The sequence below is a fragment of the Hemitrygon akajei genome, chromosome 4 (assembly GCF_048418815.1).
Source record: "Hemitrygon akajei chromosome 4, sHemAka1.3, whole genome shotgun sequence".
Lineage (NCBI taxonomy): Eukaryota > Metazoa > Chordata > Chondrichthyes > Myliobatiformes > Dasyatidae > Hemitrygon > Hemitrygon akajei.
The window spans coordinates 176,137,286-176,163,592 of NC_133127.1; the positions used below are offsets into that span (position 1 = coordinate 176,137,286).

The following is a 26,307-nucleotide window of genomic DNA, read 5'->3' on the forward strand; positions in this document are numbered from 1 at the left end:
GATACTCTGGATCATACATTAATTTATTTGGAAGGGGAAAAAACTCAATTGGCCTAATGCATTTTCTCTAGAGTAAATTTCATTCCATGCTATTTTTCTAGACTGTGGATTCACAATGCAGAAACACAAGCACTTAATCACCTCATAAAGCTTCACATCTCTGTGTGTACTGAAGGACAATCCTACTCAAAGGAAGTTTCTCAGAAAAGAAAATCTTGCCTAAGAATTGTAATACAATATTATCTTCATAACAGGATAGAGGTATTTATTTTGCTCTGTTGATGAAGAAACTGCTTATTTTTAATAATGAGAACTTATTGATGTATCTTTAATTTTATATTAAGACTTCCTGACCTGTTGTTTTAAAGTGGTTTTGATTGTGTCATGACTTGGGTGACGTTGAGAAACTTGTTTTTCTCCTTACCCCTAAGGTATGCCCTAACGACAATAGTGGACGACTAGCTTGAACTGTCACTCTTCCTTCTGCATAGATCGTCCTTGGGTAGAAGGTACCTTGCTTCCACTCCAGTTTTAAGTAGAATAAACCTGTAACAAATTCATCACAGGATGACAGGGTAATTACTTTATCACCACTCTCCCCACCCATTCACAATAACTTGCTGACTGCAACCCCACCCAGAACATTTATTTATTTAGCGATACCGCATGGAGTAGCACCTTCCAGTCCTTTGAGCCATACCAACTCAGCAACGCCTGACCAAACCTATAAACCATAACCTAATCACAGGACCATTTAAAAGGACCATTTGACCTACCAGGGATGTCTTTGGACTGTTGGGAGGAAACCCACGCATTCCATGGGGAAGATACACACCAACTCCCTACAGATGATGCTGGACTTAGACCATAAGACATTGGAGCAGAATTAACCCATCGAGTCTGCTCCACCGTTTGATCATGGCTGATCCATTTCCTACTAAACCCCATTCTCCGGCCTTCTCCCCATAACCTTTCTTGCCTTGACTTATCAATAATCTATCAACCTTTGCCTTAAATACACTCAGTGACCTGGTCTCCACAGCTGCTTGTGGCAACGAATTCCACAGATTCACTACTCTCTGGCTAAAGAAATTCCTCCTTATTTCTGTCCTAAATGGATATCCCTCTATTCTGAGGTTGTGCCCTCTAATCCTAGACTCCCCCTCTAAAGGAAACATACTTTCCACATCCACTCTATCTGCCTTTCAACATTTGATAGGTTTCAATGAGATCCCCCCCCATCTTCTAAATTCCAGTGAGAAATGTAACAAACAGGAAAATGTTAACGAGGGAACAGAAATGATGGTATTAGTGACATTCTAAACAAGTTATAAAAGCAAGAGGTCCTGTACATGTGAAGGGCATCTTAGTCTAGGGATCAGACAAATCTACGTACACTGTCAGCTGAAACTATATCATGGATGCCTTGACTGAATGCAGTGTGACCTTACTGAATATTACAGCATTAAAAAGAACTACACTAAAATATTAAAAAGAGGCTACAGAAGGACTTTGAGAGATTAGGAAAATGGGCAAAGAAGAGATAGCTAGAATACAGTGTCAGAAAGTGTATGGTCATGCACTTTGGCAGAAGAAATAAAGGGGTAGATTATTTTCTAAATGGAGAGAAAATTCAAAAATCTGAGGAGCGAAGGACTTGGGAGTCCTTGTACAGCACTCCCTAAAAGTTAATTTGCAGGTTGACTCAATGGTGAGGAAGACAAATATGATCATTCATTTCAAGAGGACTTACAGATTCCCAAACCAAAAGTCGTGGAAGAACCGGGAGGTATGTCATCTGCTGAAGGCTAGATCTGTGGCATTCAAGGCTGGCGACCCAGGTTGGTACCAGAAAACCAGGTATGACTTGCAGAGGGCTATTTCAGGGGCAAAGAAACAATTTTGAACAAGGTTGGGGGTGACTTAGGATGTACAACAACTCTGGCAGAGGTTGCAAGATATTACTTCCTACAAAGCGAAACCCAATAGCATGAATGGCAGTGATGCTTCACTACCAGATGAACTCAACACCTTCTATGCCGACTTTATAAAGGAGAATATAACTACAGGTGTGAAAATCTCTGCTGCACATGACCCTGTGATCTCCGTCTCAGAGGCCGATGTTTGGCTGTCTTTAAAGAGGGTGAATCCTCGCGAGTTGGAAGGTACCGATGGAGTACCTGGTAAGGCTCTGAAAATTTGTGCCAACCAACTAGTGGGAGTATTCAAGGACATTTTCAACCTCTCACTGTTACAGGTGGAAGTCCCCACTTGCTTCAAAAAGGAAACGATTATAACAGTGTGTAAGAAGAATAATGTGAGCTGCCTTAATGACTATTGTCCAGTAACACATCGACAGTGATGAAATGCTTTGAGAGGTTGGTCATGACTAGACTGAACTCCTGCCTCAGCAAGGACCTGGATGCACTGCAATTTGTCAGTCACCACAATAGGTCAACGGCAGACGTAATCTCAATGGCTTTTCACTCAGCCTTAGACTTTCTGGACAATACAAACAGTTATGACAGGATGCTGTTCATTGACTAAAGCTCAGCATTTAACACTATCATTCCCATAATCCTGATTGATAAGTTACAGAACCTGGGTCTCTGTACCTCTCTCTGCAATTGGGTCCTCGACTTCCTAACAGGAAGACCACAATCTGTGCGGATTGGTGATAACATCTCCTCACTGACGATCAACACTGATGCACCTCAGGGCTGTGTGCCTAGCCCACTATGCTACTCTCTCCATACCCATGACTGTGCTGCTAGGCGTAGCTCAAATACCATCTATAAATTTGCTGATGATACAACCATTGTTGGTAGAATCTCAGATGGAGACAAGAGGGCGTACAGGAGTGAGGTATGCCAACTAGTGGAGCGGTGTTACAGCAACAACCTTGCACTCAACATCATTAAGATGGATGAGCTGATTGTGGACTTCAGGAAGGGTAAGATGAAGGAACACATACCAATCCTCATAGAGAGATCAGAACTGGAGAGAGTGAGCAATTTCAAGTTCCTGGGTGTCAAGATCTCTGAGGACCTAACCTGGTTTCAACATATTGATGCAGTTATAAAGAAGGTAAGACAGTGATTATACTTCATTAGGAGTTTGAAGAGTTTGGTGTGTCAACAAAAAACCTCAAAAACTTCCACAGATGTACCGTGGAGAGTATTCTGACAGGCTGCATCACTGTCTGGTATGGGAGGGGAGGGGCTACTGCACAGGACTGAAAGAAGCTGCAGAGGGTCATAAATTTAGTCAGCTTCATCTTGGGTACTAGTCTACAAATGTACCCAGGACATCTTCAGGGAGTGGTGTCTCAGAAAGGCAGTGTCCATTATTAAGGACCCCCAGCACCCAGGGCATGTGCTTTTCTCACTGTTACCAGCAGGTAGGAGGTACAAAAGCCTGAAGGCACACACTCAGCGATTCAGGAACAGCTTCTTCCCCTCTGCCATCCAATTCCTAAATGGACATTAAACACATGAACACTACCTCACTTTAATATACATTATTTCTGTTTTTGCATGATTTTTAATCTATTCATATACAAACGTATTGTTACGAATGTGACGCGACTCTGAGGGGTCGAAGGGTACAAAGTCGCCCCCTCCTTTTTGAGAATCGCAAGATCGCTATTAATTCGGGTCAGGGACCCAGGAAATGAGAGAGAGACACGCAGAATCCACAAGGTTTGGAATGTGTCCTGGCCTCAGTGAAACGGAACCGCTGATAATGGCCATTGTCTCTTGGAGACGGAATTGTGTATTGAGTACTGTACTATTCATTGAAACCCCTCAGGGGACAACCAGAGTGGGCTGGTTGAGGGATTGCATCATCCCAACCTGATTGACATCTGAGACCCCGTGAGTGAGGATAAAAGAGGGTCTGGGGAACAACCCCTTTAGACGCACCAGGAGAAACGCTGGAAATCCAGTGACAGCGTTTTATAGCGAACGCCGGTGAGGGCTCATGTGTGTCCTCCCTTGCCAGGGTAGCGGGCTCATCACGGAAGAACGGTTTAGCTAAAGGAGAGGCCACAAGTGAATGGCCACACCAACGAGACTCTGATGGATCGAAATCATAAAAGGAAAGCCGGCAAGTTTTTCTCAAAATCTCTCTCTCTCTCCAACCATTGCAACAAAGTGGTCCCCAAAGGCTGCAGCCTGCATGAACTGAGTGAACTTTATATTTCCATTGGACAATACATTATCCCCTAGACAATGATAGAGCTTATTTCTTATTGATTATTATTATACCTGCACTTTTAGTATTGACGATGTATATTATCTGTATATTTGCATTGATATTATTTTTGTGTATTTTTACTAATAAATACTGTTAAAAATAGTATCATCAGACTTCAACGGACGTCTCCATCTTTGCTGGTAAGTGACCCAGTTATGGGGTTCGTAACAACGTGGGGCCTCGTCTCAAGATTTGATACCAAATTGAAGGGCCAGTAAATCGGGCTTTTAAGTCCAAACTTGGATCTGGTTGCGCGGGTAACCAGACGGGAAACCAGCAAAGATGGACATAGATGAATTTATAGAAAACCCGACTCTGGAGGCGCTAGAGGCTGCCACAAAGTCGGACTTGATAAATATTGTGAGAGGACTAAATCTCGCAGAGGTGAGGTTGTCGATGAAAAAGCGGCAGGTGCGGAGGGCCATAACTCAGTATTATATTGTGAAGAATGTGTTTTCGGCTGAGGTATTGGAAAATATCCCTGACAAGGTACCAGCTAGTGGGACGGCTCAGTTAGACTTGGAGAAATTGAGGCTGGACGCGGAACAGAGGAAGAGGGAGCATGAGCTCCAGCTAAAGGAGTTAGAGCAGGAAAGAGCTGAGAAGCAGAGGGAGCATGAAATTAAGTTAAAACAGCTGGAAGCAGCTGAAAAAAAGAAGGAAAGGGCCGAAAAAGAGAAGGAGAGAGCCGAGAAGGAGAAACAGAGGCAACATGACTTGAACATGGAGAAGTTAAGGCAAGAGCGAAGAGCTCAAGGGCCAGACCGAGAGGAGAGATTTAATGTTAGTAGGGAGTTTAGGTTAGTACCTCCGTTCGAGGAGACAGATGTTGTTAGTTATTTCTTGCATTTTGAAAAGGTGGCAGTGAGTCAGAAGTGGCCTAAAGAGCAGTGGGTGGCGTTGTTACAAAGTGTGTTAAAAGGGAAGGCACATCGGGCATATGTGGCGTTGTCCATGGAGGAGGAGGAGTCTGAGAATTATGAGAAAGTAAAGGAGGCCATTCTTCGGACCTACGAATTGGTACCTGAGGCCTATAGACAAAAGTTCAGAAATTTAAAGAAAGGGTGGAATCAGACGTATGCAGAGTTTGCTTATGAGAAGGGTATGCTCTTGGATCGCTGGTGTGCAGCAGAAATGGTGGAAGAGGATTTTTGGCGTCTCAGGGAGTTAATTCTGATTGAGGAATTTAAAGATTGTGTTTTGGATGATATCCGGATGTATTTGAACGAGAAGCCGAATAAGTCCATATCCGAATTTGCTAGGTTCACAGATGAATATGCCCTAACCCACAAGACAAAGTTTTCCTCGAATAAAAGTTACCAGAGAGACCATGGGAATGGTAGAGAAAGCCCGCCAGCTGAGGCAGAGATCCAGCTGGGAGCTAGTGGTAAAATTAAGGAGGAGGAAAGGCAAGACGGCAGGAGAGGTCCTGGCTTGACCTGTTTTAATTGTGGAAAGTTGGGTCATATTGCATCTAAGTGCCTTGCTCCGAGGAAGGAGGTAGGAAAAGGGAGAGCAGCAGTCCCTACAGGATGTATTGTGGTGATCAGTAAATTGACGAGAAAGCCCCAGGTAGACAGAATACGAGAGGGGTCTGAGAAATTTATTTCAGAAGGAACCGTGTCTGTGAAAGAGGGAGACACACCAGTTCCAGTGCAGATCTGGAGAGACACTGGAGCTGAGTTGTCATTGATTCGCAGTACGGTACTAGATTTTGGGCCCCAAGACTGGAGAGGTGGCTTTGAGAGGCATAGGAAAAGGGACAGAAGCTGTGCCTTTGCATAGGATCATTATAAATTGTGAGCTGGTATCTGGACCAGTTGAAATAGGGGTGCGATCAGAATTCCCGAGAACTGACGTAGACCTCCTTCTGGGTAACGATTTAGCTGGTGGTGACATTTGGTCAGCCATGGAGCTGACAAGCCAGCCTGTAAGTGTTGAGGACCCGCCCCTAGATTCCAAGATCTATCCCACATGCGCGACCACTCACAGCATGTCGAGAAAGGCAGCTGAGAAAGAGGCCAGTATCGATTTGGCTGAGATGTTTTTACCGACCCTGTACCAAGAGGGGTTAGAGGGTGGTAAAACGGAGAATAGGGAGGTGAAAGAGAGTAAGGGAGAGGAGGTAGACCTGCCCTTAGCCAGGAGGAAATTTATAGAGGCACGGAGTAAAAATGAGAAACAGATAAGGCTGTTAAAAGGTCCAGGGTTGGACATGGATGACCTGTCTGGTTTGACAGAACTGCTTGAAGAAGTTGAAACTTCTAAAGGTGTTCCCGATAATGAAATGAGGGCAGTCCTAGATGAAAAGGATGCCATTACCTTGAAGGAGTCTGCTGGGTTGGCAGATGAGGTTGATTCAGCCCGCAGGGTTGAGATTACTCCGGAAGGGAGTTGCCCAGAGAGTAACTGGGAGGATCAGGGGAACTTAGAATTTGAAAAGGGTACGGGTATTGAAAGCCTGGAAGAGGCAGATGTCCCGTTTGAGTGTGTTCAAGATGTGGATGCACGTGGTACTGAACCTAGTAATGGAACTCAGAAAAAGTCTGAGGTATTTGATTCAGTTGAAAAGGAATGCAGTCCTTGTGGGTCAGATGGACTTGGTTCAGTGAAGAAAGGGTTAACCGTGGTACTAGTGGGAAGTGAGAATTCCCAGTTGTTTGTGTTCGAAGGTGTGTTAAAAGTTAGTAAGGAGATAAAAGATGGTGAGGTGAATATTATTATTGAAGGGAAAGGGAAAAGTGTAGTTCCTAAATTGAATGAAGAAAATTTAAAGTCTGGATTGATGTCAGAAGCAGCAACCAGGCTACAGGGACAATGGCTTGGTAACACGGTGCCTGCAAATCAATTACAGGTTGATTTGGAATGTAAAGGTGCCCCACACGCTATTGTTATTCAAGAGTGTGCTGTGAAGAGGCAGAATTTGAAATGCTGTTTGGACAAAGAGGGATCGCTTGCAGATTTTAAACTGAAAACTAATAGCATGAAGGGTCCTGAAGATAAAATTAACAACTTGCTTCAAAATAAAGAATTGTGTGGAAATTCGGCAAATGGGCTACGTTTGGAACACATTGTTGATAAAATAACTCCTATGAAAGGAGTATGCAAAAGCCTATTCCACACTGGTATACAAGTTAACCACGTGGGAGTTAACTGGAAAAGGGGCGAGGGTTGACGGGATGCCATTTTAAATAACAGGATCCGGTTTTAAGGGATTTCGACAAAGCATGTAACTAATAAAGACAACCCCATGGAAGATTGACTGTTAAGTTTGAAAGTAAAATAAAGACTAGTATTTGCATGAACTTTTGTAATATACACGTAAGCTAAGATCACAACTCTTTAGTTTTTGTTTGCGGAAGAAAAGGAGTAAAAATAGGTGGTTATTAAATTGGAGTCTGATGCTACAAGAATTTATTAAGGTACAAGATGTTAAGATATTAAAGGAAGTGACAATGTAATCGCTAACTGTTTAGATGCTGAATTGAATGTATAACTGTATTACTCTGTAGTGAAAAAAAAACTTTTGTATTGTGTTAGATTCTGAAACCCTGTAAGACTCTGTATTAATTTTTACCTGTGGTAAAAATCTTAGAAGGAAGGGGGTGTTACGAATGTGACGTGACTCTGAGGGGCCGAAGGGTACAAAGTCGCCCCCTCCTTTTTGAGAATCGCAAGATCGCTATTAATTCAGGTCTGGGACCCAGGAAATGAAAGAGAGACATGCAGAATCCACAAGGTTTGGAATGTGTCCTGGCCTCAGCGAAACGGAACCGCTGATAATGGCCATTGTCTCTTGGAGACGGAATTGTGTATTGAGTACTGTACTATTCATTGAAACCCCTCAGGGGACAACCAGAGTGGGCTGGTTGAGGGATTGCATCATCCCAACCTGATTGACATCTGAGACCCCGTGAGTAAGGATAAAAGAGGGTCTGGGGAACAACCCCTTTAGACGCACCAGGAGAAACACTAGAAATCCAGTGACAGCGTTTTATAGCGAACGCCGGTGAGGGCTCGTGTATGTCCTCCCTTGCCAGGGTGGCGGGCTCATCACGGAAGAACGGTTTAGCTAAAGGAGAGGCCACAAGTGAACGGCCACACCAACGAGACTCTGACGGATCGAAATCATAAAAGGAAAGCCGGCAAGTTTTTCTCAAAATCTCTCTCTCTCTCCAACCATTGCAACAAAGCGGTCCCCAATGGCTGCAGCCTGCATGAACTGAGTGAACTTTATATTTCCATTGGACAATACATTATCCCCTAGACAATGATAGAGCTTATTTCTTATTGATTATTATTATACCCGCACTTTTAGATTTAGTATTGACGATGTATATTATCTGTATATTTGCATTGATATTATTTTTGTGTATTTTTACTAATAAATACTGTTAAAAATAGTATCATCAGACTTCAACAGACGTCTCCATCTTTGCTGGTAAGTGACCCAGTTACGGGGTTCGTAACAGTACATATACTGTAATTGATTTTTTTCCTTCTATATTATGCATTGTATTGAACTGCTGCTACTAAGTTAACAAATTTCACAACACATGCTAGTGATAATAAATCTGATTCTGAATATAAAAGCAAGGATGTAATGTTGAGGCTTTATAAAGCACTGATGTGGCCTCATTTGGATTATTGTGAGCAGTTTTGGGCCCTTTATCTAAGAAAAGATGTGCTGATATTGGAGAGGGTCCACAGGAGGTTCAAGAAAATGATTCTGGGATTGAAATGCTTGTCGTATGAGGCTCGTTTGATGACTCTGGGCCTGTACTCACTGGAATTCAGAAGAATGAGGGGTGACCTCATTGAAAACTATTGAACGTTGAAAGGCCTTGATAGAGTGGATATGGAGAGGATGTTTCCCATGGTGGGGGAGTCTAAGAGCAGAGGACACTGCCTCAGAATAGAGGGGTGTATTTTTAGAATGGAGATGAGGAGGTATTTACTTAGGTAGGGAGTGGTGAATGCGGAGTTCGTTGACTCAGGCAGATGTGGGGGCCAAGTCATTGCGTATATATAGGGAGAAGGCAGGAGATTGGGGCTGAGAGGGAAAATGGATCAGCCATGATGAAATGGTGGAGCAGACTCAATGGGCCAAATGGCCTAATTCTGCTCCTATATCTTATGGTCGTAATTTATTTTGATTCCTTAGAATGCCATTAATTTTTTACCTAGTTTTACAGCTTAGTGTTAACATGTTTATTTACAATGCACCTTAGTAGTATTTCATTAAGTAATCAAATAGTTTTTTATTTAATTCCAGTAATTACTACTTTCCATAGTATCATGTCAAATCAATTTTTATCAACTATTTCCTCTTAATTTTGGCACTGGATTTTGTATATTTTTGTTCTGATGCATTCATGTATATAAGTATATACAAATACAATACTTATATAAGTACAATACTACTTATTGTTTTTATGCTTTGATGACTGTATGCTCTAGCTATCTTCTTTTCAAGCACTTGTTCAGATCTTCAACTTTTAAAGAAAAGTTTGTTCTTAAACATTTTCCCCAAGTACAGAATGTTTACCTTATTAGCATTCAGATGGTTCTGAAAAATTTTACTTTGTTTTGTAACAATCCTTGGCTACCAGCTGCCGGGTTTCATACAGAATTCCCCCTGTTCTTGCTCCTGAGCTAATTCTTTACTTTCCACAGCAGTTATCATAATACTATTACAGCACCAGGAATTAGGTTCAATTCCTGCTTCTATTTGCAAGATGTTTGTGATGGCATGAGTTTCCTCCAAAGTTGTACCAGTTGGTAGGTTAATTATTCATTGTGATGAGGCTGGGATTAAATCAGGGGATTGTTGGACGGTGTGTATCGAAAGGCCTATTCAACATTGTATCTCAATAGAAACATAGAAAATCTACAGCATAATACAGGCCCTTTGGCCCACAAAGTTGTGCTGAACACATCCCTACCTTAGAAATTACTAAGCTTACCTATAGCCCTCTATTTTACTAAGCTCCATGTATCTATCTAAAAGCCTCTAAAAAGACCCTATCGTATCCACTTCCACCACCATTGCTGGCAGCCCATTTCATGCACTCACCACTCTGAGTGAGAAACTTACCCCTGACATCTTCTCTGTACCTACTCCCCAGAACCTTAAACCTGTGTCCTCTTGTGGCAAGAATTTCAGCCCTGGGGAAAAAGCCCCTGACTATCCACACGATCAATGCCTCTCATCATCTTATACACCTCTATCATGTCACCTCTCATGCTCTGTCGCTCCAAGGAGAAAAGGCCGAGTTCACTCAATCTATTCTCATAAGGCATGCTCCCCAATCCAGACAACTTCCTCGTAAAATAAATATATAAATAAATAAAATTATGTGCAAGACCTTGCAACGTCAGGGATAATATTACCACAGTAATAATTCCCATCGCTGTCTGTAATAAGTTTGTACATTCTTCCTGTGATCATGTGGGCTTCCTCCCACAGTCCAAAGATGTACCAGTTGGTAGGTTAATTGGTCATTGTAAATTGTCATATAATTAGGCCAAATCAGGGGTTGGTGGGCGGCACAGCTTGAAGAGCCAAAAGGGCCTGTTCCGCACTGTATCTCAATAATGCTTTTACTGTATTAGTACAGATTTTGAGTATGTTAATCACAGATCTCAGCAGAGTTGTGAATCTTAGCCCATTGCTTAAGAGACAAATTTTCGATTGACATTTAACTACTTAAACCACAAATACCAAATGTGAAACAGGCTTGCTTAGGTAAAAAGCAAGTTGGGAGTGTATGATTAATTGGATCACATTTCAAGGATTTAATACAATTTCTTTTTAAATGGCAAAGGCATTACATAGAACAATTCATTTATCTAATAGAAATTTGGGGTATTTAGTTTGGTGATCTATAGCACTGAGTATAGTCACTGTTGGCTATGGAGCAATTAAGATATGGAAGTAAACATCAAACTCAAATGGATCAAGGACAGTAGAAGTGGACAAGCCAGTTATCTTTGTTCTTGCCATGACATCGAAGGAATGGAAGCTGCCCTTCTGTGAAGTAGCTTTGCATCCTCCGTTTTGTGAGCTGGTTTTGCTTGGCTGAATCAGTTTTAAAGTAAATATAATGATGTTCCAGGTAATCTGCTGGACTAGAGATCATTTCCAAATAAGTTATTTGTGAGGTGTTCTTTGGTTAGATATAACATGCAGATATATGAATGATGGGGTCTGTGTCTGCAATGAGTGATTCCAGCTGGTTACTGGTTTGGTAACTCATTTAGAACAAAGACCCAAAAATTACCAGTTGTCACTTGTGGAGGAGGGCAATAAATAAATGCTAGTATGGACCAGAGCCAATAAGAAGGTGATATAAATGACAGATGACCTTGATTCAACAGGAATGAGGTGCATCATTTGAACTAGTAATAATACTTTATTATTCCCCAGTGGGAAAACCTTTTGTTACAGCAGCATTTTAAAACAAACTTGGCAGACTTATCTAATAATAAGTGTTTAAATAAGGAGCTTCAAATGCAGAAGCATGAGATCTCCGTAGACTAACCATCACAAGAAAGAACCCTCATGCCTGGGGCTGGGAGAAAAAAGGATTGATTGTCTGGCCAACAGGATATCCTCTATTTCAGTGTTATCAATTGGAAAAGTGGTCTGAGTGAGTATTGGTACAGAAGGTACAGTAGAATTTATGTTTTAAGTTGCTGGCTTGGGGTCAACATAGTTATGTTGTTTGTGCAGAGACAGTAAAGTGCAAGCTTCGTGAGTTTTCTAACCTATGAATGGTCAACAGCCACTATACTTGGATGGTGTACTTGGGTATTAGGATACCTAAAATTGTATTGGCAAAATCTTTGGAGGACAATTGTATTTGCTTTCATTGTCCTTACCCAGAATCAGGATATTTGTGGGACTTATATGACCCAACCACTGAATGTGTCGACAGATGTCACATTTGTCAAGTCAGCTCACAGAAATAAGATGTACAGCATCTGTTCAAGTACAGAACGTTAGTCACGCAGCACAGAAGCGAGCACATTAACTCATTGAACATTCATTTACACTCATCCCACTTTATTCTCCCCACATACCCATTAACTTTCCTCCAGATTGTACACTTCACCCCCACAGACTGGGACAATTTAAAACCCGATTGTGAATTTCCTTGTCAGTAAGAGAATAAGATGATTAAAAACAAACAACATTTTTGCAAAGTAAGTGCAAAAACACACACTACATTAACAAAATCTCTTGTGTTCACGATCAATATAATTTCCAGTATCTACAGGTTTTTGATATTAATTCTTACAATATTCACATAAGAAATCAGAAGCAAGACTTTGTTCACATTATTGTTTTATTTTTGTTAAAAATGCAGAACTTGTATCTCCAAAAACAAAAACACACTGTTGTGATGGTATTATCTGACCTGCTGACTCTAATCACCCACAAAATATTATCCAATTTATAATGGGTTGAGATGGGCACAACAGTAAAGGTGTTCTCCTAGACAGCTCAGGGATTCAATTAAATTTTGCATAATCTAATACCTGTTTTAAATCAGCCAGAAAAGTGAAAAAGGTTGGAACTAAAATTAGGAAAAAGTGAATTTGAAATTTTAAAAAAATCTTTCCGCCCTATCACTCACCCTTTCTTGAGCTCAGCCTAACTAGCTCATTATATCTTCTTTCTAATCATGCATAAACCCAATTTGAGTATAAATATGTTCAAAAACTTATCAAGCAAAGTGGAGAAATACACAAAAGAAATATTCATTTTAACTTCCCAATAGATGCTTTTCAGAAAAGCTGCTGGAACAAGTGCTGTTGAAGGAATGCTCTTCATTAAGAGGTTTGATAAATACAAAATACACAAACTGGTCCGATTGCTGGATTCAATATTCCACCATTCACGCTTGTAGAAAAAGATCTGCCACAATTCAAACATTTCAAAAGGACAAATCAGAAGTAATATTGGATTTTTCCTGTAATCTGTTTAGTTATTTATCAGTATGTACAACACATTTACAAATTATACAAATGTCTAAGCTGTCTTATACACTGTCACCAAGCAACGTTCAGCAAATACTTCATGTGTGGTGTTTTACTGCACTCTGTACTTGTAGAACCAGCACAGTCCTTTGGTGAAGTTCCATCCCAATCCCAGAGACAGCAGGAACAAAATGATGAGAAGAGCAAATGGGTACAGCAGGGCAACCGTGTTCTTCAGAAAAGGCAATGCTGAAGGAAAAAAAAAGTTTTTTTTTAAGATCTCAGTCACTGGCGTAGCCAGCATTTATTGCTGATCCCTAACTGTGTTTGTAATGTGTTGTTTGCCAAGGTTTTCAGAGGATACTTAAGGCTCTTATACACTCAGTGACCATTTTACAGGAGTGGAACCCAGGGTGGTCTTCTGCTGCTGTAGCCTATCCACTTCAAAGTTCAACATGTCGTATTTTCAGAGATGCTCTTCTGCACACAACCATTGTAAGATATAGCTATTTGAGTTACTTCACTTTCTTGTAAGTTTGAATTAGTTTGGTCATTCTCCTCTGACTTCTCATTAACAAGGCATTTTTGTCCACAGAACTGCTGCTCACTGGATGATTTCTGTTTTTCATGCCATTCTCTGTAAACTCCTGAGACAGTTGTGCATGAAAATCCCAGAAGATCAACTGTTTCTGAGATACTCAAACCACCCTGTCTGGCACCAACAATCATTACATGGTCAAAGTCACTTAGATTTTCCCCATTCTGTCTGAACAATAACTGAACCTCTTGACCATGTCTGCATGATGATTTGCATTGAGTTGCTGTCATGACTGATTAATACAAATATCTAATAAAAAGTGTACAGGTGTACCTAATAAAGTAGCCACTAAGTGTATAATCGATGATTCTAGAATCACACATAGGGTATACAAATTTCATTCCTTTAAGGAGATAAATGAATTGGATGATGTTCTTATGATAGCTCAATTGTTTCATGGTGATTATTGATATGGACCTAAAAAGTCAGTATTAAATTTAAATTCACAGCCGCTGTATGAAGGTGACATTTGAACTTGGGCCTAGGTTGGATTATTACTGTAGGCATCTGGCTCACAAGTCTGGGAATATAATTACTGTGCCAACGATGAACGAAGGAGAAATAAACAGAAGGAAATGCAGACAGAGTCAGAGAAAGGGAGAACGCTCACATGTAGAATAGTAAAGTTGATTCACCTTTTCTTGGCTCAGTTAACATGTAACTGAGTCAACAAAAAAACAAATGTTTGGCTCATGAAAACAAATCTAGTGATTTCCTAGCGTATATGACAAATAAACTCTTCAAGCCAAGTACAGGTATTGGTTATAAATGACATTTCAATGACAAATTCTGCCATCTTCATCAGGGATGATATTTGGGCATGTCTAGGCTATCAAGTCAAGTCACACCTTATTGTCATTTCGACCATATTTGCTGATACAGTACACAGTAAAAACGAGAATGTTTTTCAGGACCATGGTGCTACAAGAACAATACAAAAACTACACTGAACCACGTAAACCAACAAAAACAACACTAGACTACAGACCTAACCTGACTGCATGAAGTACACAGAACAGTGCAGGCATTACAATAAATAATAAACAAGACAATAGGCACAGCAGGTTGGTAGTCCGATTGCTTGGGGGAAAATCTGTTATATAAATAAACAGCTGAATGGCGGTGTCCAGGATTCCATCCGTTTCTGTACTCCCGCTGAGTATTTTGTTGCCACATATGTAGTCCAATTTAATGTCCATTTGAGAGCAGAATGGGTGGGAGAGCTGGCCAGCTGGGGCTTGCTTTTTTCCTGGCACTGACTCCTGCCTGCTCGCCTCGCTTCCACTTCCTCGCACATCACTTACGACGTCCCCAACTCCAGCCACCGGCCTCAGGCGACTCCCAGGACTGCAGGCCCAATTCCCTCAGTAAGCCGAGGTGGCGCAATCTACCCAGCAGATTTTCACGAAGGTTTGTTTTTGGGCGATCTCTGTATTGTAGCAGTATCTGATGATGGTAGCTAGCCACTCTGTTATCCATTGCCCTAAACCTAATTGTGCCTTAAAATTAAATTAAAAAACTAAATTAAAGAAGCAGCAGATCCGAAAGGCTGCTGCTGCCATGTGCCACGCTGCCTACTGCGCCTATTGGTGGTATTTATACCCCCCCCCCCATAGTCAGTTCTTTCTGATTGGTTAGTCCTCATCCAATCAGGTTTCCGCTCTCCTGTCTTGTTTACAATCCAGTTCCAGTTCTTACTTAGAACAAGACCTTTGCCTCTGTTAAAATCTTTTTCCTCTAGTTTCATTACAATGGTTTCCTTCACCGGGCGGTTCCAAAGGCCATTGGTGAGGTACAATAGTTTTGTGACTTCAAAGTCAATCCTATGGCCATTGCAAATGTAGTGATCTGCTATCCCCAATTTCTCTGGGTATCCTAAATGGATACACCTCCTGTACTCCTTGACACAGTTTTCCACCGCGCGTCCCATCTGGAATTTATACAATGCTCTGCATTCACAGGGAATCCTGTAAATGTCAGCCGACTTGAGTCCCAGGTCATCTTTGACCCACATAAACCACAATTTCAAAGATTCAATGGTTCATTTATTATCAAAGTATACAACTCAGAAATTCTTCAATTTGAAGAATTGGATTTGTGCTTCCTTACGGGTTTGTGGATGGTATTAATCTGGTATTTCCTCAGGAACCTGACAAAAAAAAACCAGAAACCTAAAAACAAGGAAGAACATGTTGCTACCACCTGTCCTCCCTGTATTTCCACTGTTTCTGGAAGGATGGCCAGGATCCTGAAGAAATACCAAATTTGTACCATCTACAAACACATAATAAAGTTTAAATCTGTTTAGGCAGGTCAAAAATGACCTGGGACTCAGGTCGGCTGGCGTTTACAGGATTCCCTGTGAATACGGAGCGGCGTATATTGGCCAGACAGGACGCACAGTTGAAACCCGCATCAAGGAGCACAGGACATTTATCCGTTTGGGCTACCCAGAGAAACTGGCGATAGCAGAACACTGCATTCGCAATGGCCATAGGATTGACTTTGACATCACAAAACTATTGTACCTCACCAATGGCCTTTGGAACCGTCTAGTACAGCAAGTCAGTGAAATAAAACTAGAGGAAAAGAATTTTGCCAAGACAAAGGTCTTGCTCTAAGTAAGAACTGGAATTTGATTGTAAACAAGGTAGGAGAACGGAAACCTGATTGGATGAGTACTAACCAATCAGGAGGGACAGACTACAAGGGTATAAATACCACCAGAGTAAATATGCCCAAGGTTCATCCGTGATGAAGGTGGCAGAGTTTGTCATTGAAACGTCCATTATAAACAATACCCGTAACCAGCTTGAAGCCCGAGAAGAGTTTATCTTTGGCTCATGTTAAATGGGGACAAATCACTTGAAATTACATTCATTGACCATTCTGTGGAATGTTTGACACCATTGAACTTCCAATCTCAGCTGACAATGCAAATTATGAGCAGCAGGCAAGCGGTTATCAGGGAGGACCAAGGTGTGTAAGTAGATAGAGAGAGGGACAAGTGCAAATGATTAAATTAATTAATCAAAAAAAAACTTAGTCCCCAAAAATCAATGGATACGCATATTGCGAGGCTGAGCCATTAGACTAGGAAGAATGCAGATAAAGAATGAAGTTTAGGAACAATTATCCTGCAAATGAGAAATTTAAAATAAAACCAGCCAGTCTTGTGTGACTAGTGCTTGCTCTATGCAGATGTTGGATTTTTTTTGAGAGCACAAAATAATTACGTTTCAGAAAATTAGTTTCTTCTAAATGTCATGCAAAACAATGCATTTAAAATTGATGCTTACCACTGTATCCAAGAAAAGTAACGTAAATGTAATATCCAATGCCAACCAACCAGAAGATATTTCCGACAAAGCAAGCAACAAGTCCATCTTTAATAATGATATCTGCAAAGAAAAGAATTACATAAAGTATTTAAGTATTTATCTACATTACCTGCATGTAAAATAAACTATTTAGATCACAATAGATTCCTTTAAAAGAGCTACGTAAAGATCTGAAAGCTGTAGTATCATTTGTTAGTGAAATAATTGTTCTTTAACTATAATCCCCAGCAGCAAACCACTCTACCCACTGTGAACTCTTTCCCCATTGTACTTCTGTCCCTTATTCCTGGAAAACTAACGGGAACTGTTTAACATGAGGAAATCTGCAGATGCTGGAAATTCAAGCAACACACACAAAATGCTGGTGGAGTGCAGCAAGCCAGGCAGCATCTATAGGGAGAAGCACTGTCGACGTTTCCGACCAAGTCTTGACGAAGGGTCTCGGCCCGAAATGTCGACAGTGCTTCTCCCTATAGATGCTGCCTGGCCTGCTGCGTTCCACCAGCATTTTGTGGGGAACTGTTTAACATTGACTACCTTGTCTCCATCTTGGGTACTAGCCTACAAAGGACATCTTCAAGGAGCGGTGTCTCAGCAAGGCAGCATCCATTATTAAGGATCTCCAGCACCCAGGGCATGCCCTTCTCTCACTGTTACCATCAGGTAAGAGGCACAGAAGCCTGAAGCCACACACTCAGCAATTCAGGAACAGCTTCTTCCCCTCTGCCATCCAGTTCCTAAATGGACATTGAACCTGTGAACACTACCTCACTTTTTTATATTATTTCTGTTATTTTGCACAATTTTTAATCTATTCAATATACGTATACTGTAATTGATTTACTTATTTACTATTATTTTTTCTTCTATATTGTGTATTGCACTGAACTGCTGCTAAGTTAACAAATTTCATGACACATGCCACTGATAATAAATATAATAAGATAATCCTGATTCTGATAAAGCCTGCAGAAACCTTGTGGATCTTTTTCAAATCTTCTCTGCTCCAAAGTCCAATTTTCCAAACTAACCTTGCTGCTAAAATCCTTCATTTCTGGACTAATTGAAGAGGTAAGAATATAAGAAATAGGAAACAGTCAGGAGATGGAAAGACAAGAAGCAGATGCAGAGAGTACCCCAGTGACTGTCCCCCTTAACACTAAGGAACAATAAGTACTACTGTTTGAGTACTGTTGGGGAAGATGGTCTACCTGGGGGAAGAACAGTGGTTGTGCCTCTGGCAGAGTCTGGCCCTGTGGCTCAGAAGGGTAGGGAAAGGAAGAGGATGGCAGCAGTGATAGGGGACTCTATAGGTAGGGGGTCAGAAAGGCGATTCTGTGGACGCAGGACAGAAATGCGGATGGTAGTTTGCCTACCAGGTGCAGGGTCCAGGATGTTTCTGCTCGCATCCACGATATCTTGAAGTGGGAAGGAGAACAGCCAGAGTTGTGGTACATATTGGTACCGATGACATAGGTAGGAAAAGGGAGGAGGTCCTGAAAACAGACTACAGGGAGTTAGGAAGGAAATTGAGAAGCAGGACCTCAAAGGTAGTAATCTCGGGATTACTGCCTGTGCCACGTGACAATGAGTATAGGAATAGAATGAGGTGGAGGATAAATGCATAGCTGAGGGATTGGAGTAGGGGGCAAGGATTCAAAATTTCTGGATCATTGGGACCTCTTTTGGGGCAGGTGTGACCTGTACAAAAAGGTCGGGTTGCACCTGAATCTGAGGGGGACCAATATCCTGGCGGGGAGGCTTGCTAAGGCTATTGGGGAGAGTTTAAACTAGAATTGCTTGGGGGGTGGGAACCAAACTGAAGCAATGGAGGAAAGGGAGGTTGGCTCACAAATAGAGAAATCTTAACTTCAGAGCCACTTTCCAATATAAAGGCTTCTATATATATTATATTATTTATTTATTTAGCAATACAGCGAGTAGTAGGCCCTTCAACCGTCAATGCTCCAGCAATCCCCGACAAACCCAATTAACCCTAACCTAATCACAGGACAATTTACAATGACCAATTAACCTATCTGGTGTGTCTTTGGACCATGGGATGAAATATGAGGACCTGGACAAAACCCACGCATTCCATGAGAATGATGTTTCCTTTAAGCATGATTTCTCATTCATAAATTCATCTGACACCTTATTCAGATTATCATTGTCCCTGTTATCACTTTTTAAATAATAGATTCTAACATCTCCCTATCACTTATATCACGCTAACTGCTCAGTAGTTCCCCAATTTTTCTATTCTTTTTCTATATTTACATTTGTTACTTTTGAATGTGTGAAAACTGTTCACAACTGATAATTTGTACATCTCTTAATTTTATCAACCTTGGGAGGATCGTCATCAGATATATAAAAAATCTTTCATTTCTTCTTCCAGATTGAATTTATTCATTTCCCTCTCGGTAAAACCTCTACTGTATGCCTCTGACTGATCTGAAACCTGTGGCACAGCTTGTTACAAGAAATGAGCAGCAGAAGAGATTTGTGAACAGCTTCTGTTGCCTATCATTACAAGTTGATGTTCGCACTATTAACACCATCACTAATTATGTTTGATTAGTGTTAATCTCAAAAATCATTTCCTCTCTTCCAACTCTAATATTTAGTGTTTTCTTAATATATAGGTAAAATTTATTCTGGAACAATTTTGAAATATTTTGTAATGTTTGTGAAAATAAAAGGTTCTTTGATAAAGGACTTACGGTTAATGAAGAACAATTGAAAAAAATGCAATATGACAAGAAGAGGATAGAAAGCATTTAGATGAATGTCGAAGGCATAGCCCCATTCCACATCATAGCCTTTACTCTGAGGCTTCATCAAATATCTGTTGGTGATAAACCTAGAAACAAAATATAACACTCTTTACATTGACAGCAACTGGGGGCATTGTAAACATTTTCACATACAGATAGTTCCAACAGTTGTCTAAGGTAAACAAAGTAGGTAAAAGCAAGGACAATTTATAGCTATGTTCCAAGGGGGCATAAAGATAATGGCTGAAATTCTAATGATCTGGTATCATCAGTAGAGTAAGGAAGAACAATAAATGGGAGTCAAATAAATGCTGGAGCATGGATCAATGTATGCAAGACAAGGTCAATTAGGTCAACCTTCATCTGAGCCATCAATGCACTGAAGGATAAGGAACTAACGGCAGTTGGTATGGTGATGGATGTGTGAGATAAACGAAAGCAACACATTGTGAGGGGAAGAATATTTCAGGTACTTTTGGGCACAAGACTATTCAAATGAGGAAAGATAGCAGCAAGAGAAGGTCCACATCATAAGGAATTCAACAAATTAGCACAATGCCCATGCAAATGCAATTAAGTGTCCAGGAGATCTAGAAGGGAACTTGGAAAAACAGATGGAAAAAATACTTGTGACGTATGTTGGAACCAACGACATAAAAACAGGAAATTCATTAGGGATTTCTAAGATAAATATTAATTATTATTATTATTATTATTAATATAAATATTAATATTTCAGGGGCTACTCAAGATGTATAATTGAATCAGGGATGATCAACTGAGGACAGTAAAGGTAGGGTTGAAAGGCTAGTCAGCAGAATGGTGACTTCGGAAAACTCCACACAGTCTAGACACTGAATTTTAGATTCAAGGTTAAGATATATTGATCTAATGTCTACCACATTTATCAAGATGAGGACAACCCTTAATCTCAAAATACTGTGTATTGCAGGCTAATCTTCAAAAAGGAAATCTCATCTCATCTTCATTTAAAATTCATTAATTTAAATGAGTTAATTTGCATTCTGTAATACATTACTTATTCAATACTATTTTGTCATTGTCTCCCAATTCAAACAGTACCAACTTTTATTTTTTTAAATCTGGAAAATGTAATATACAATATTTCTTTACAAAGAATGCTAGTTTGTGCAAAATTTGTGCAAAGGCCAAAGTTTTCAATTTCAAGCAAATTTAAAGAACAAAATACCAATGTTATTTACATTAAATTATTTTACATTTAGTATTTAGGTTACAAGGCATTCAGAGGTATGCAGATAAACAGGCAATAGCACAGTTAAATTTGGTTCTCACACACCCAAAGCAAGAAAGAACTAACATCAACTGTTTTAAAAACTCACCACATTAATGTTGCAATCAGTAGTCCAACTCCAATGCAGTCAATGAATACAACCCACAGTAAAAGCTTTATTGTTTCAAAAAATCCCATTCCTAATACAAATCCAAAACCAATGGTAGAAGCTGCGAAGAAAAAATCACCCCATGTTGAATTCTACCAGATTGTCACCATAATGCATTATTTTCACTTAAAAAGCTACTCAATTGCAAATGACAATTTTAAAATGGTGTGAAGTTCCAAAATGAACCAAAACAGCCATATGGTTTTATAAACATACTTACAGCTGTCCTTCCATCTTATATGGTTTGTAGCACATTCGCTCATCAATAGTTTATCAATGGTCTTTACAGACTCCACCCTGTTCAGCACTTTATCCCTTGAAAGGACTATCTTTAATTCTGAATTTCTTCCAGCATTCTCCATCTCATTCCCAGTTCAGCACCATTCCACATAACCAAGCCTGTTCAACTTTAAATCTTTCATTCATTTATTTGCGTGTCCTTCTTTAGTTACCACTCTGAATCTAAGCCAATCATTTCTTTCACTTTAATTTTTAAATATATATATTTTTAAAAACTCCTTGATCTATGTTCTCTTATAATCTCTCCCATATCTCATCACTCTCATATGTGTAATCCAACCATGCAGTGCTCCTCAATCATGCTAAAGTACAGGACAATCAAGGAGCACTGCATAGTTGGATCTTATACCTATACTTTAGCATAAGGAGCTGAACCTGATGCCTTTCCGGGTTTTGCTCCCTCCCTAAATTGCTGAGTTTTCTCTGAATAACTTGTTGATGCATTTACTATTGCTTCCTTCAGGAGATTTCTACTGTTACTAACCTCTTATCAGTGTAACCACTGGACTAAATGCTGCCAACCTGCCTCCTGTCCAATTCATCTTATGTAGTGCAATCTGCCAGTAGAATAGCTATCAACACCCTCCTCCACACCTGCTCTTCAACTTTATTGGGTTATTCAAAGACCAAGCGGCATTCTTGGTCTTACAATAATCCAAATAACAACTGTAATCTTTTCCATAGATGCTGCCTGGCCTGCTGACTTCCTCCAGCATTTTGTGTGTGTTACTTATTTTCAGCCCTTTTTTTAATACAAGAGAAGGAAAATAATTTATAGGCCTATGAGAAATGAAAAGAATGAAAATGATATGACTACTCTTATAATAACTAGCATAATGGCCTCCTTCAATGCCACAACTATCCTATGATTCTTGCTACCAAATCAAACATGTCAGTCTATCCCTGTTCCACTCCCTCATCCTTTAACTATCTCAACTTTTTGCATAGATCCTGCTTACTTAAAATTCTCAATTTTTAAAATCACTGAAGTGCAAACATTACACTTTCAATGCTCTCCTCCACAAACTTTGAGTGACTTCTCATCCACGGTTATTTCAACTTCAATCTCGTGCTGTTTCCCGAGTTCAATGCCTTCCTATCCTCCCTTAATCTCTTCTTCCATGTAAATTCACTCAACCACATTGAGTTGCCCCATTCACTATGTCTCCTACAAGACTTATTCCTGTTGCCTCAGTCCTAAATACAATAATCTCTTTGTATCATTGTCCATTCATATTCCCTTTTGACTCCTCTGTTCATCTGCTAATTACTTGGCACTACCTGGTACCCAATTCATATGCTCAGCTAATTCTTCTATTTCATTATATTGAATGTGGTTTTTAAATAAAGGGTATGTATTTCAACAGCTAACTCATCATGGAAATCAAATACTTGCCATTACACAATACAATGACCCCAAGTCAGTAAAAATAAGCTGCCTACTATTTCAGATGTTGCTTCCATAGTCATAATCTAATATTAGGTTCTAAAGCCACAGAAGGGTTATGTCATAATTCTACAGCAACAATACCAGGGAGAAGCAATACAGTTCTGACTAAACTTGGAAAATCAGCATTGAATTCACTTCAACAGAGAATCTCAAGGTGAACTAACAATATTAAAGGTTAATTGAAGACAAATAGTAAAAATAAAATATTCAGTGACCTAATAACAAGAGGGTATAATTTTAGGATTAATAAAATCATAATAGAAGTAATTAGAAGAATATTCTCACAGAGGAACCCCAAGTGGCAATTATAAATCTAAGAGAGTCAGATATTGAGAAAAATAAGGAAATTAAGTGGGTATTGGAGCTAGATTGGGAGTGTTGTCCTAATTAGTACTGAAATTTCTATGATTCTGTGACCATCATGAAATTTACAAGAAATTAAGGATAATGCATTCTCTAGATAAGTAAGTTGCCAGATCATCTTATCTTCATTCTTAGTGCAAAATACAAACTTTAAAACTCAAAGTCTGAGATAGATATTTGTTGTTCCTCTCCTCGCCTTGTGTTGGATCAGGCGATAACCTTTCTTTAGCAATTATCTTTTTTTAATGAGGCCAAGTTGCTAGCTCAGCAATCAACCCAGCATGGATGGAAAGCATGCCGGATTCTAACCTCGCCCCGAAGTCCAGTGCAGATGCCACTACACCACCAACCAGTATTGGAATAGATATATCCTTGTATAACTATGCAATTGCACACTTTATATCATCAAATAATTGGGCTTCTTAAAATGGAAACTTTTTTTGCAAAAGGATACTTACCACACAACCAGATACTAAGCAAAACTAGGAAGGCTGGGTCATCTCTGGCCCACTGGTCTTTAGTCTGTTTTCTGTAATGAAAGTTTCTGTATACCATCTGTGGGGATGTAAATAGGTACAACATCTGCCACATAGCAAATTCAAAATCCATTTGTTTAACGCGAAAAAGGCGCCTGAGGTACTTGTATCGCTTGGCTCCAGCTGTATGTCGTGCAGATTCCCGAGAATTTAGGGCACCATTCCCCTGACTGCTGGGACTATATGTTGTTGTTGGTAACATTTTTGCTGCTAATGAAAAAAAAGAATTGGATCAAGATGTTATGAAAAAATAAATTCCATTTTTAATAACTGTCACTTTAATAAACAGTACTAAACTGTAAACACTAATGTGCATACTTACTTTATGTTGGGGGGAGGGCAGCTGCATAGCAAGATTAAATCAGCATACTCTAATTTAGGCAGTGATGACACAAGTTCAAGCAAGTTAAATACCAGATTAGTTACCATTTTAATGTGGTGACACCAGAAAGTAGTCACTAAATCAGCTGCATAACATTTATAGAGTCTATTCACACAGATCTTCACAGAACAACCTCATTTTCTTGTTTGGACTGCTGAAAGATGATCTCGTAAAATATCATCAAAGATGAAGTAAGAATATTACTTTATACTCAATCCAATATACCAGCCTCCAACATTAATGCATTTCAAAGCCTACTTTGAAAGATTAAAAAATTTACAAACAATGCAATTACATAATACAAAATTAAAAACTGGAAATAGGTAGTAATGAAATAGTGTGGAATGATTCTATTTCTCTCTAAATGCTGTGTTTGTAAATGATTTTCAGTACCCACTGTACTTAACTGTTGTGTTACATATTAACATATAGTCCATTTCCAGAGCTCCAGATTTATCTGGTAATATTTCCAAAGCATATTATCACTTTTATTATTGCTCCCTCTCTGAATGATGCCAGCAAAGTACCATTAGTGCAATCCTTGTGAATATATATTGTAGAAATTTTAAAGCACCCAAATGGCATTCCAGTAGCTAGCTGTTCAACAGCAGTTTTGCTTCTGACTCTCTACTGGAAAATTCAACAGCATTTTAAGTTCAAAGCCACTGCACATTTCTGTACAAGAAAAGGTGTTTTTAAGAACTGAAGCTGAGCTGGATCTTGTGAAGCCAATGGTCCAGGTTGGCAAGCAAAAGCAGTGAATAGCACAGGGTCTGCTGTCTGACTGCTGATATCATAGGAACCACCACCTGCCAAAAATATTATGATCATATGAGGGAAGGGAAGGTCATAATAGAATGTCTAAGGAAGAAGTGGGGCCAAATGTTCCTTAATAATTCTATCAATTTGGTCTAATTCACTCTGGAACACTTTGTATGACCAGTAGAGGAGCTGCCTAGATACACTTCCAGAGTTTATTTTTCCCTCAAGGTAAAGCATTTTAAATTCATAAAACTGGTAATAAATCATAATGAAATAGAATTTTCCAAGACAGTGCTATATACTGTTGAATTCATAACGTTCAACTACTTTTTAAAATATCAAAAATATTACCCAGCAAAACACTCAAATGTTATATTAAATGTCACATTTTATTGCCTCCCCTACTACCATTAATTTAGGCCGATCCTTCAGCAACCAAGTTCCATTTGACAGCAAAGTAACGACACAACTGACCCCTTCACACACCAAAACACTTCAGATACACCGATGTCATCAGTAGGCGACACTGGCCAACTTCGTTTGACAATGACACTCATTCAGATGACACCCGCGTGATGAAGCCTAAGGAAGTACATTTGGCACACTGAGGTAATGCAGGCTTTTAATAATAGAGTAGTCAATCTCATTTCCCCTCCACCTCCATAAACTGTCTATTCAATTCTATTTTGAAGGTACTGATCGGTATGATTTGCACCATCCTAAAAGACTGGCCCTGCTCCTAGATCCAAGGCCACCAGCACTCCACGTTAGATCCAGCTCAGCCTCGGTGACAGACACAGATCTTCACCAAGTACTGCCTGTCATCACACGGCCTTGGCGAGGGGCAATCGCAGCCTTTCCCTCTGCTCAGCGGAGGCCCAGCAACCCGATGAGCTGGCGGTGATGATGCAAACTGCTCCCCCACTCCCCGCCCACCCCTTGTCAATTACCCCGCTCCCCCCGTCATTACCATCTTACCTCAGGGGGCTGTCAACCCCACCTGGTCAGATCCCGAAACAGAGCCACATTAAGCCACAAACTTCCGCGCCCTTCACTTTCACTCGTCGCTTCCCCTCCAACCGGATGGCAAAACATACACGCGCGAGCGAGCGGCGGCGCAGGCGTCGGGGCG

At 40.1% G+C, this 26,307-nt stretch overlaps 1 protein-coding gene across 2 annotated transcripts; it reads right to left on the minus strand.

The window, feature by feature from the left end:
* Positions 1-12,590: 12,590 nt before the first annotated feature.
* unc50 (unc-50 homolog (C. elegans)) lies at positions 12,591-26,296 on the minus strand. 2 transcript variants are annotated; one of them, XM_073044064.1, is made up of 6 exons: positions 26,154-26,296; positions 23,954-24,241; positions 21,323-21,443; positions 19,908-20,047; positions 17,140-17,241; positions 12,591-13,491 (listed from the first exon to the last, which is right to left on the minus strand). In XM_073044064.1, exons 2-6 carry the CDS (start codon positions 24,231-24,233, stop codon positions 13,355-13,357), a joined length of 780 nt encoding a protein of 259 aa, XP_072900165.1. In that variant the 5' UTR covers positions 24,234-24,241; positions 26,154-26,296; the 3' UTR covers positions 12,591-13,354. The 2 variants fall into 2 exon arrangements, with proteins under 2 accessions (XP_072900165.1, XP_072900167.1); XM_073044066.1 differs by having other exon boundaries at positions 23,954-24,238; positions 26,154-26,285.
* Positions 26,297-26,307: the final 11 nt, after the last annotated feature.

Excerpts from the sequence above, each read along its gene's own strand:
- unc50 (XM_073044064.1), bottom strand. The coding sequence starts at position 24,233 with ATGTTACCAACAACAACATATAGTCCCAGCAGTCAGGGGAATGGTGCC. Across the intron at positions 20,048-21,322 it reads CTGATTGCAACATTAATGTG|GTTTATCACCAACAGATATT; the intron begins GTGAGTTTTTAA and ends TTTTGTTTCTAG. Across the intron at positions 13,492-17,139 it reads TACTTTTCTTGGATACAGTG|CATTGCCTTTTCTGAAGAAC; the intron begins GTAAGCATCAAT and ends TTTTTCCTTCAG.